Here is a 12,886-nt window from a genome sequence, read left to right as displayed (position 1 = left end):
CCTCTAGAACTTTTAAATAAAGTTCTACGATTATTTTTAGGATTTTCAGCAAAAAGGGCATTATATCATAGACCAACAAATACTTTAAAGGGAATGAAATCTTTCAATGTACCTAGCATGCTTCTAGGTATTTACCATTTATGATATTAACATATTTTAGATCCACGATGTCCAAATCCACTCTCTCCTCATTCGCATCTGTCAAATATACACTTAGAATAAGGGCTAACAAAGTAACGTATATCTTTAGATGTAAATCATAATAATATCGTTCCTATAAATTTGCTAGTAAGGTTTAAAAAATTACAATTAAACATCTAACCTTAGCGTCTCCAAAATTTGTTCTAGGTGATGATGAACTCCATTAATATGAACGCTAGAGTTGTGTTTAAATTTTGGAACCGTTCAGCAGAACATCCAGAATATAATTCTTGGCATTGATTTTCAATAAAAAATACAATATGTATGTTTTTAGTTATTCTAATTTATGAACAAATAAGTGACCATGAGCACCTTCCTTGAGTGAGACATTAAGTGCCGGAATGGGGCGAGATAATCCCCAAATGGACAATAAGAAAGGGTCGGACCTCTCGTGCCTAGGGACCCTAATGGTGCTTGGGACCCACTTGGCATGCTTGACAGCAAAGCTGTGAAAACACAGCCTTCAGCCTTTAGTGTCGAGAAATTCAAGCCATGGAAACATGGCATTCCCAAACGTCAAACCGAAATTACTAAAAATAGCGCTCGAGCAAGTCACTTTTCCCTAGTGTAATCATTAAATTGTGAATAGATGTTCACTAGAGCATGAATGTACAGACAGTCCCAAGGGTCGTGTGTCATTTTTGACCTGTAATTTTAGTAACTTTCCATTGAGCAGTTTTCATGAAAATTGGCACACTTATGGGGAAAGGTCCTATGTTTTGTTGAGTGTAAGCAAAATTTTACAATTTTGACCTTTTGACCTCACAATTTGGGTCCAAACCAAAAATTTGAATTTGCCTTATGGGGTTTCAATGTTAAAAAAATCGAGATAGAAAAATGTCTGAATTTCATTGACCAATATGTCAATTCTTAGATTTTCGGACACGAGAAACCCGAAAATAACACTTTTATTTACGAAAATTCAACCATTGACCCAGTAAGGTCACCGTCAAGGTCATAAGGGTGGCAAAAAGAATAGCATACCAACAAAGGTGTCGATCCATGGGTTTTATAGGGTGCCAAGTCATTGGTATAGTCCAAACGTGTCAAACCATAGGTTTTGAAGGGTGCCAAAGTCAGTTAGGCAGTTCATAGATCCGTATTGTTGGTTTTTTGACCTCCGAGGGTCACAATGGGGTCAAGTTCATAGAGTTAAACGTCGGGCCATCATGACAACCAACGTTTTAAACCAGAGGTTTTGAAGGGTTCCAAAGTCGGTTAGGCAGTTCATAGATCCGTATTGTTGGTTTTTTGACCTCCGAGGGTCACAATGGGGGTCAAAGGTCATATAGTTAAACGTCGGGCCATCATGACGACCAACGTGTCGAACCATATGTTTTAAAGGGTGCCAAAGTCGGTTTTTCAGTTCATAGATCCGTATAACAGATTTTTTTGATCTCTGAAAGTCAAATGGGGGTCAAAGGCCATAGAGAAAATATGCAATGCGCTTACCCCTTCCTTCCAAAATTTTTCCATTTCCTCGCAGTCTTTTCCGACAGGCCCCCCATGCCCTCTTATTTTCATGCCGTAGCTGATTATTTATTTCTCTAAACATTCTTTTGATTTGCGGCCCAAAGTGAAAGAAAAAACTCCATTTAAAAAGATATTGGCTATGTCTGAAATCATAAGGTAAAACATAAAAGAAATGGATGAATCCATCTTTTATTTTGATTCTATCATGCAATGTGATAAAAATTTCACCATTAAAGAGAAATATCATAAAATGACAAAATTAATAGGATTATAAACTGAAATGTGAACACGTAGTTTACATTGTGCTAGTTAACCATTCAATTGCAGAAATATTTTCGATTGCCATGCTCTTCTTCTCGAAGCTGCAACATTACACTTTCTAGGGCTTCAAGTTTAGAATATTTAAATTTTGTTATATCGCACACCTGGAATTGTCCAGTACACACTGCGCGGACAATAGTGAGCAGCGGCAAATGCATCTGAATGGAGATGCCAAGACGAAGCCACAACTGCATGTCTCTGCTTTGATGAGATTGTTGGGTGTTCAACAATCCCATCAAAGCAGACACATACCCAACGAATTTGTAAGGTTGAATGTGAAGTGAGGTCCTGATAAATTTGCTGCCGGTAATGTTTGCAGGACGAGGGACAGGCATGGGGAACTGCAGTCTTTACAGTCAAACTGGGACTTTTCCTTCACTACTTATTTAACATATTTTTAGGACTTTCATGGGAAAAACTCGCAACCCTTAACTTGAGCGTTACCAATGGAGGTCTAATAATAATAATAATAATAATAATTTTATTGGACATTAAACAAATTAGAATTTGCAATAGTCTTCGTCATACACATAGGAATTAACAATACACAAAATACATATGGCAAAATCAATTGGATTATGCATCAAGAAAAGGACATTACAATTTCACTTTCGAAAAATTCATTAATGGAGTAAAAGGCTTTTTTCAATAGCCAGTCATGAATAACTTTTTTGAACTTTGTCACACTTACAACTTTAGCTTCTGGGGGCAATCTGTTAAAAAAACGAATTTTTAGTACATCAAATGAATTGCTGTTTTTGCTTAACCTACAATAAGGAACGTCTAGGGTGTCGCTATTCCTTGTATAATGATTGTGGAAATTAGACCTTTTTTCCGAAGAGCCCAGATTATCTTTGACATTGCACAGGGATTTATATATATACAAGCCGTACAGAGTCATAATCCCAAGCTTGGAGAATACTTAAATGAAAAGTGGCATAAATGGGTATTGCTATTTGCTTGGTAATTTTTAAAACCAATGGCATTTCAGCGTAGTTATCAAGAAAGTCCTATGTGGCGTTAGACCTCCATAGGACCTTCTTTGCAGAGAGATGTAGTGGAAGAATGTGGACACAGAGTCGGGCAAAAGGATGTCTAGGGAAATAAATAATCAACAACGGCAGGAAACTAAGACGGTAAGGGAGGCTTGTCGGAAAAGACAGTGGATATGTGTTCTATGCCACTCACTTGGTCACCATTCAAAACCTTTGGTTGGGGACATTAGTTTTCCTATTATTTCAAAACATGCATCTATGACCTTTGACACCCATTATGACCCTCGCTGGTAAAAAAAATTGACAATATGGATCTACGAACTGCAAAACTGACTTGAGCACCCTTTAAAACATATGGTTCGACACTTTGGTCGTCATGATGGCCCGACGTTTCACTCTATGACCTTTGACCCCCATTGTGACCCTCGGAGGTCAAAAAATCAACAATACGGATCTATGAACTACCTAACCGGCTTTGGCACCCTTCAAAACCCCATAAGGCAAATTCAAATTTTTGGTTTGGACCCAAATTGTGAGGTCAAAAGGTCAAAATTGTAAAATTTTGCTTACACTCAACAAAACTTAGGGCCTTTCCCCATAAGTGTGCCAATTTTCATGAAAATTGCTCGATGGAAAGTTACTAAAATTACAGGTCAAAAATGACACACGACCCTTGGGACAGTATGTTCAATCACATAAATATGATGATTTACAGACAGTAGTGCCTCTTATTTCCGATTGATATGAAAACATGGTGCCTAACACTAAAACCTCTCTATAGTGAAACTCCATACATTAAATTGCCCAATTTTTGACCCCCTCCATTAACAACACATAGAGGTTTTACTGAATTTCTGTTTAGCTACCTGGTGGCTAGTTCAATAACAACTGTATATCCATGCCTTGTATAGCACAATTTTGATTAGCACAATTTCGATAAAGTGCAAATTTGTTCCCCGGGGAAACATTGCAACGCAGTGTAGCCCAATCAAAAAACTTTCACGCTCTCATGATGAAACGTGAACTTGCGCTAAGTACACACGAAATTGCTAACATTTTACGTATATTAATAGTATTGCTTGCCTCAAATCCTCTTTTTTGTTTGTATATTAATCGAAATCCATTGCTGAGCAATGGCCAAAAGCATTACTCTTCATTGGGTCTAGATAACTGGCCTACCGATGTAATTTATCTCTTCTCCTTAACAGAACGACGATAGTTAATTAAGATCATTAATTAAGCGTGGAGGTAGTGGAAATGAGTGTTTTTTTAAAGCAATATGGTTTGAGACATAATTGCTGTCATAGGTTATCGGGCGATTGATTTCCAGGCAAAGGGTCCACGCTAAAGCCTTCAAGGTCATCGGTATTCACAGGGGAGAAAAGGAGCAGTGGCCGAGTTGCGTATGAATAGCATCTACACAGAAAAGGGTCCACTATAGGACTCAAACACAATGGCTTCATTCCCTCCCAGCAGTCGTAGGCCCTCTACGTCTCAGGAATACAGTACAGCGGTAGAAGGTATTTTCAATTGAGCCATACAGAGTAAAAACCCCATGAGAACAATGGCAAAAAATAGGAATGTGGGTAGGAAAATCCAGAAGTCATCAAGATAAACCATAAACCTAGAAGAGAAATTGAAAGAAGTCAATTGCTTTGAAAATGGATAGCGTCAAAGCGATCTTGCGCGGAAGTTTAAACTCACGATGCCTTATTCTGATTAAAGACGAAGTTAAAACATCAGTGACCACAGCAGCACCAACTTCAACCAAGCAGTCAACACGTACGGAAAGTTCATTGTGAATCTATACAAAAAGACGACGGTGGTAATCGCTCCAAGACATTCAGTGAAAGTTCCGGTTGGTTCCAGAATTTTAAACGGCAAGCAGGTATTTTCAGTGCGGCGATATCAGGTGAATCTGCATGTGTTGATAGGGCAGTCACCGCAACATTTTCTGATGAACTCAATGCTTTGATTGAAAGTGGCTCCTTTCCCCCTCAACTAGTTTTTAGCATTGACAAGATGATATTGTTTTGGAAAAGAATGCATTCTCGTTCATTCATTTTCAGGGAAGGAAAACCTGGGTCAGGTTTCAATGCATTTAAAGACTTTCACATAGCTGCTAACGCCTCGGAGGACTTCAAATGAAAATGATTTATCATTCATAAACTCTGCTAGCTATGAAATGGCATTCAAAGTAGCATTTGCCTGTCCATTCGATGAGCGACAAAAGGGCCTGGGTGACACAATAATTGTTTTAGACTGGTTTGAAATATCGTCAACTGCCGGCAATGCACTACGAACCCTTGAGATAGCAGATGTTAGCCCACCCGCACGATAGGAGGGTATTTCAAAAGCACGTACGAATATCTTTTTAACGTGAATTAAGTCTTTGAATGCGTGCCTACTATCTTTAAAGATATTTTAAGCTATAAATGTATGTAAATAAGGTTTTCTAAGGCTATAATTAGGAATATATGTACGTATATGCCAAAAAGGCTATTTGGGCTTCCAGCTTGGTGGTCTCCCTCCATTCTGTCCTCGTTTCGGAACACAAGTCGGGTTCCATCATCAGGGCTAATAATGACCAAGGCCTTCATTCGAAGTTTAGCCCTGATGGTGGAACCCGACTTGTGTTCCGAAACGTCAGCAGAATGGAGGGAGACCACCCGGCTGGAAGCCCGAATAGTCTTTTTCGAATACCTATATTCACCTGGAAAGCATCAGATTTCACTTCAAGGAGTATATATGGTTTAGAGGAAATTAGATACCCAACATCAATGCTGCCAGGAACGCATCCATATCTTCCCAATGTTAAAATGTTCTCATACAACGCTAATGCGTATAGTGTAAAGACCCCAAGGAATGCATCCCTTGTGCTATATATACAAGGCATGGGTGCACTTTTTATGTATTTATTTCAGTAAAATGCTAAGAATGAAATTGCCTTGATGCATGCGAGCATTTGCCTCTCATCTTTTCCATTCTTGTAATCCTCACAGCCCACCAGACAGGGAATGTACAGTGGAAGGTAGGTGTAATGAGAGCCCACCATTGCCAGAAAATCACTTCCTTTACCAGGTGCTCATTTCATCCGCAGGAGGAAGGATGAAGAGCCTTTTTTCCCAACTTCTTCGATGAAGGAAACCACCCCATTGCCTAAGAAATGACAATATGATGGAGTTAAGAAAGGAATGATTACCTCAACCTCATCTTTATATTTCAGAAGTGGAGCTTCCATCACATCTCTCAAGCAAAACATCTCTGAATCTATGTCAAAATCATGATGAGTGACATCAGCAATTCGTTTCCAGTGACGCTCTTTCATAGCTTCGTTTGCCATCAATTCCAAAATTGGGCAAGTTTCACTGAAATCATCAATCTTTTTCTTCAGGTCCTGGTAGGCAGGCCAATCTTTCATTCCCTTGGGCAATTTCCGACACCTTAACAGAAAGAAGAAACATAATAATAATAATAATAATAATAAAATTTATTGTTCCGCTGATCATGTGACATAGAATTCGTCAAATTGGAAACATACATATTGTATACAATACTAATACAATATACATACAAATTTACAATATATGCAATACACAAAAAATCAATTAGAGAATATCTTCCAGGTATTCAGTCAAGTTGTAATACCGTTTGTTATAAAGAATTTTACATAATCTGCTTTTGAAAATGGCCGGAGAAGAGGCAGACTTTAAAGTACTTGGGAGCTTATTGTATATTTGGGAAGCTGGGTCATTGTATATTGTATATTACATATTGTATATTGTATATTTGGGAAAGGACCTCGCCTAAAATGCTCTAAATTGTGCCCAAATGCATGTATATTGCCCCTACCACAAGTATTGTATGAATGGTAGTCACTGTTTGGTGGGAATAGAGAAGGATTGTTTTTAACCAACATAGAGCATTGCAGAATATATATTCAAGTGAGTGTAAGAATGCCAAGAGCTTCAAATATTGGCCTACCTGGAGTCCTAACGGACACACCTAAAATGGCTTTGATAGCTTGTTTTTGTAATGAGAAAGCTTTAGCAGCTGCTGTTGTGTTTCCCCAGAAAATTAGGCCGTACATCAAGTGAGAATGGACATTGGCATAGTACACCATTTTTAGTGTGGTAGCAGAGGTAGTTGGTCTTAGTTTCCTAATCATATAAATGCCAGTAGCAGCTTTTTTGGATAGATGTTCAACATGAGTAGACCAGTCAAGATCCTCTGTTAAGTGGAGGCCCAAGAATTTAATTGAATATGAACGTTGAACTATGCTGTTGTTTAGAGTTAGCCGTGGACTACTTGTAGGAGGAGATATTTTGCAGCGAAACTGCATGAAGGATGTTTTATTGATATTAAGGGACAGATTGTTTTCATGACACCATGAGACATATGTATTATTGAGTTTTTTGTGTTCGAGAAAAGAACTTCTGGAGTAACTGCAGAATTTAGAGAGGAAGTATCATCTGCGTACAATACCACATCACTGTTTAAGTCTCACATATCTTAGAATATGTAGTGCACTGATGAAAAAAGGAAGCTTGCATGAAAAACTGAAGAAGAGAACAACACGGCCAGTGGGTGAACACACACCAAACATAATAATTAAGGATACCAGTATTTCACACTTTCGTTTCTACTCATTTGTATCAATTATTTTTAGAGCATTTTATTATTTTTCAGAGATTCAGTGTTATTATGAAAATATAAACCATTAAAATCATATCAACATCCAATCATTTGTACTCAATAAATACAATATTTTGCCACATATTTTCCTAGTCCTGTCATTAATGTAAGTTCAAATTTTGAAAACTTTTTGTCACGTTTTTCAATTAGTTAAAAAAATGAATACTCAAAGGTAGTTCAAATCTGATCAATAAAATTGACTTTGATCACCTTATAACTAATGGTAATTAAAAGTTGAATTGTATGTGCCAAAACAGTGAAAAGTCATGGCTTTTTGATCAATCACGGTTTATCTTAGGTTGATTGCATCATGCAATTAATAAATGAAATATTTGGCACACTGGAACAAGAAAATCACCTGCGTACAACGGTTCATAGCAATGACAATTGGGACCAAGGTGCTCTGCTCCAGAGCAGAGCAAATGCAAATAGTAATCTGCTCGTTCACGTAATGGCCTTTCTCTGCTATGTGCATACATACATTATTTTGTCGATTTTAGTAATAGAAATCATATATAGCTACCAGGCTTAAACATCCTATGCATTGCATTCAAATCGTACACAAAAGGGATTTAATTTATTTCAAATAACATTCACACCAGCAGTGTTTTAATTACAGGTTACAGTGTGTAAGATTACCTTCAAAGTTACTAATAACTTTTTATCACAGCATTATCAGTCAGTGCTTTTCTCTAACTATGTACTTAATTTTACACAAGTTTTTTTATCATTGCTTCAATCAGTCATTTTCCCCAGAACACATCTATGCTCCAGCTATGAACGGGTATGCATTAAAAAGTGATTTTATAGCTTTTACATGATAATCACCCCATGAGTATGTGAAGTAGGTACACTAACAATAACTAATTTCATGCCATAAGACAACCTTTCACACAATAATATTCACCTAAACCTCTCTCACCTTGAGTGTTTCCTCGGCTATCAGTTTAATTGACTGCACAATTGGAGGTCAATAATTACATTAATTGAAATCAGCCCTCAAGAAGTAGAATGGCTTCCTTGAAAAATCATAGAGTAAATGATAACTTATGATATGCTTACAGATGTAAATGATGTGTAAAGGGCTGGTGAACATAAAGCAGTCGTACCTTGCCGCAAGGATGACAATGAAATGAAATCTTCAGAAGTACGAGTTCCTGGATAGTATATCGACCATATTTAAATAAAATAAACCATTATTTGCTGACTATAAAACTTTCATTTTGATTTAAAATATGATACTGAATCTATGACTCATGGACTGGTTCCTCGTGGTGAGTTCCGGGTAGTTCCTTCGTGAAACTAGCAGAGAGCTACTCAGTGAAATGCTTGCTGTTCAAGTTTTGTTCGTTCTCAGCCTCTGCTGAATTTCTTGTTGAAAATACCTCCACAGGTACGTTATTCGTCATCATGATTGATGTTAATTTAAAATAATTTACCATATTATTACTTTTTTGTGGGATTATCTACTACCATATGATGACTTATTTGCTGAAAACTTAAATTAAATTGAAATAAATATTATTTTATCTTCAATTTAGCCCCCAAAATGGAATTTTAGAAACGTAGGCAAAAATGAGTGGTGTTTTGCGGGTGGTCTATACTCTTAATTTGTTGTTATTTCATAGACATTGTTTGAACCATAGATTTTGTCAAATAAACTTGAAATTTCATTTTTATAAACTATAAACATGTATCCAATCTTTAACATTATCCATTATCCCATATTTTCATAAAATTCGTCTTCATAGCCATTTGATTCTGAAATCAGCCTGATTTTTCGCAACATTTTAAACTTTAGAGCTCGGGTGGCAGTGGTTAATGTCATTCGATTTGAAAAAAATTTTGTGTGCGAGATCCTTATATCATTTCGCAACTTTCCCACATAGGGAAAATTTGATTAGGAATAAAAACCTAGTGCACCCACCTAGCCCACCCTAGTGCACCTGTGTTTAGTCACCATAGCAAAAATCCATAAACTAACCCACCCAGCATATTCTTCAGAACTAAGCCCCAGCAACTACTTTCTGTTTCTAAATATAAAGAAATGGCTTGGTGGTGAGACATTTGGGACAAACCAAGAGGTTATCACCGGAACGAACACCTATTTTGAGATTTAGAAGAAATTATTAAGTTGGATAAACATTGAACTAAAGGTATCGGACATAAAGGAGTCTATGTACAGAACTAAAACACTTTTTTGCCGAAAAAATATATTTTATTCAAAAAGGCACTGACTTATCAAACCGCCCTCGTAATTTGTGTCATATCATATTTTAGGTGTGCAATTTAGGTATAATGTAAGTGGTGGGATAATTTTATTTTCTCTTGAATCTACAGTTAATATAAAAAACTACTTAAGGGGTTGCAATGCCATAATTTAGCCTTCATCACCTGTTGAATTCCATAAGGAGCCGCTCACTAGCAATTACGAACATGGAGGAAGAGTGAAGATACCTTTGAAATGTTCCCATTGTGCATTCAGCATGAATAAAAACTTTGGACCCACAAGTATCTACCGTTCTCCAACAAGAGTATCTGCCATTTTTGAGCTTTTACCCATCCAGTGACCGACTTTTTAACCACCATTTCCTAATTTATTATTAACTATTTGCTATATTATTATTATCACTGGTTGTCGAAAAATTTGTTACTGTTTATTTAAGAAAAAAATATGAGATCCTTTAGCAAAAACTATGATTTTCTATGGAATACAAACCTTACACATACAGAAAAAAATGAAGAAAATAATGTCAAAGAAATAAAAACATTTATTCAGCCATATGAGAATAATCCCAACCCTCAATCTTGATTCTTGAGTTAAATTAGTTATGAATTGAAAAATATGAAATGTTCTTATAATGTGGATCACCAGGGTTGGTGGACTGTTTATGTCTCAAAGTGTCTGTTACAACCAATTTCTATGGCATGGAAACCTCAAAAAACAGATCCCATTGACTTTGAATTTAGAAATATTCCATCACATATAGTATAGCTTATTAAATTGGTTCCTGGAGTTGAACCAATACTGTATGCCGAAGACACCAATGTGATTTTATCAGCTCCATCACTACATAACTTGACCCAGAGGGCAGCGAGAGTATCTGAAATACTTAATGATTGGTGCTTACATATTTTACTGAAACTCAATACTGATAAGTCGGGATTAATTTACTCCTCCAACAAAAACAAAGCCTCTGCCTCAGTAGCCATTGACATTGAAGGTAAATGCCTTCCCAAAATCACAAGCCCCAAGTTCTTGGGTGTTATATTAAATAGAAATGTCTCCTGGGAGGAACACGTACGTACGTAATCTCTGTGGCAAGTTGAATTCTATTTGTTCCCTCATTAGAAGCATCAGGAATTCTGTCAGTATTGATGTTATACTTTCAATTTATTATGGTGAATTTTATTCTCTGGTTGTCTACAGTATCTTGTTCTGGGGTTCCTCTCCTCACTGTGATTCAATTTTTAAAACGCAAAAACGTGTCATACGACTAGTTTGTAATGCTCCCCATCATGCACCCTGCCTCTCTCTTTTCAAAAAACTTAGTATTCTAACCATACCTTGTGTCTATATATTGTTGAAGGGTGTGCTCAATAGTTTCTTTATGTCTGTCTGCTATGATCCTGTATCGATTGTTCGATACTATCGATTGTATTGGATGATTGTCGATTGTGTGCGCGCGCACTTCCGGTGCACGCTAGTGGTCTCTCTGTGTGTGTTCGCGCCTAATGTACAATTGAGTTGTATCCGTTTATATCCGAATATATCTTGTTGAACTAACGCTGTGTGAATCTTATTACCACTGCCATAACTCCCTATAACATATATATATGTTCTAAGTCTATTTACTTTGAGAAACAGAAACCAGTACATGACCAATGACAATTTCCACTGCTATCAAACTAGGACCTGTAGAGATCTACACCAATCTTTTATCAGGACCTTAAACACTGCTCAAGGTCCTAAACATATGGGCCTGTTAATTTTCAACAGGCTCCCTCCTGACATCAAAAATCAAGAGAAAACAATGATGTTCAAAAGGAAATTGTTGATGTTTCTAAAAAATAATCAGTTTTATTCTATCAAGGAGTTTAAGAACTCAAAATTTGTTTCCAGATCGAGTTCAATCTTAATTATGTTTCTCTCCCGTTTTATACGTCCTATGTTTAACCTTGGTGATTGTAATATGTGGTAATCCCTGGTAATAATTGACGTTCCTTATTTCATGTACATAACTCACTGTTCTGTAAAATGATCTCTAGGCAAATAAAGAGTACCGTATAAGCGCGTATAAGAGGCGCACCTTTTTTCCCAGATATTGCAGCCGAAAACGGGGGTGCGCCTCTTACACAAACTTCTTATCTTCCCCCCCTCCCCTTCACCGGTTGCAAGTTCAAGGGGAACTGATTGGCCTTGGTTTTCAGCGTGAGTCAGTCATCTGAAACCCTGGGTCAAAATCAAGCGGCAGGCAGGGAGTTTCTCCCTTAGTGACGTAGTTTTAAAATGCTCCTGTTTGAATTTCTTGCAAGCATCGCGCCGTCATGTCGGTACCCCAGAGGTGAACATTGAAACGATCGCACTGGGTGATTCGCTCCGGAGCGCGCGCTAAATTTATTGCACGAGTGGGCATCCCGCGGCATTTATACTGCATTTAGTAATATTGGTGTCACAACCTGCGGTTGAAAAAATTCGAACACGTCCGATCTTGCATGTGACGTCGTTGCCTTTAAAGTAGAGATGTGCGAATAGTATCCGCGAATACTCGAATACCTCGAATAATAGAAAGTATTCGATATTCGAGATCTCGAATAGTTATGCCAAAGGTACCGTCTCGAATACCTCGAATACTTTGAATTTCGCGTCATACACTGACGCTCGCACGTCGTTGGTAGTTGACTCGGAAAAATGAGAACTCTAGTCGTCTACTGCATGCAGCGCCGTTTTAGGCAAGCTGACGAAATACATCAAATTCGCGGGTTCGAGCGGTGAAAAGAGTTCGACGTGGGGAACCGAAATTGATCGGATGAAAAAAATCCGAAATTCCCAGGTGTCCCCTATCAGGAGAACCTCAGTTCCGTGGGATAGCAACATTGGCGCATTTCCCACGATGCGCTATCCCCATCCATTCAGCGTTCGCCCCACCCCCTCCGACGATTTCCTCTTCCCCGAAAACAAAAAAAAGGTCCCGGCTCGT

At 37.6% G+C, this 12,886-nt stretch overlaps 1 protein-coding gene across 1 annotated transcript in view; it reads right to left on the bottom strand.

The window, feature by feature from the left end:
* The window catches only part of LOC124166854 (dynein axonemal heavy chain 8), a 424,156-nt gene that overhangs the window by 284,492 nt on the left and 126,778 nt on the right, over nucleotides 1-12,886 (bottom strand). The window contains exon 24 of the mRNA XM_046544564.1: nucleotides 6,193-6,433. Within this exon, the coding sequence (XP_046400520.1) occupies nucleotides 6,193-6,433 (241 nt within the window). The remainder of the gene's footprint in view (nucleotides 1-6,192; nucleotides 6,434-12,886) is intronic.

Source organism: Ischnura elegans, chromosome 10 (assembly GCF_921293095.1).
Source record: "Ischnura elegans chromosome 10, ioIscEleg1.1, whole genome shotgun sequence".
Taxonomy (NCBI): Eukaryota; Metazoa; Arthropoda; class Insecta; order Odonata; family Coenagrionidae; genus Ischnura; species Ischnura elegans.
The sequence above is the reverse complement of the archived record's forward strand: the minus strand, read 5'-3'. Positions and strand labels throughout refer to the sequence as shown.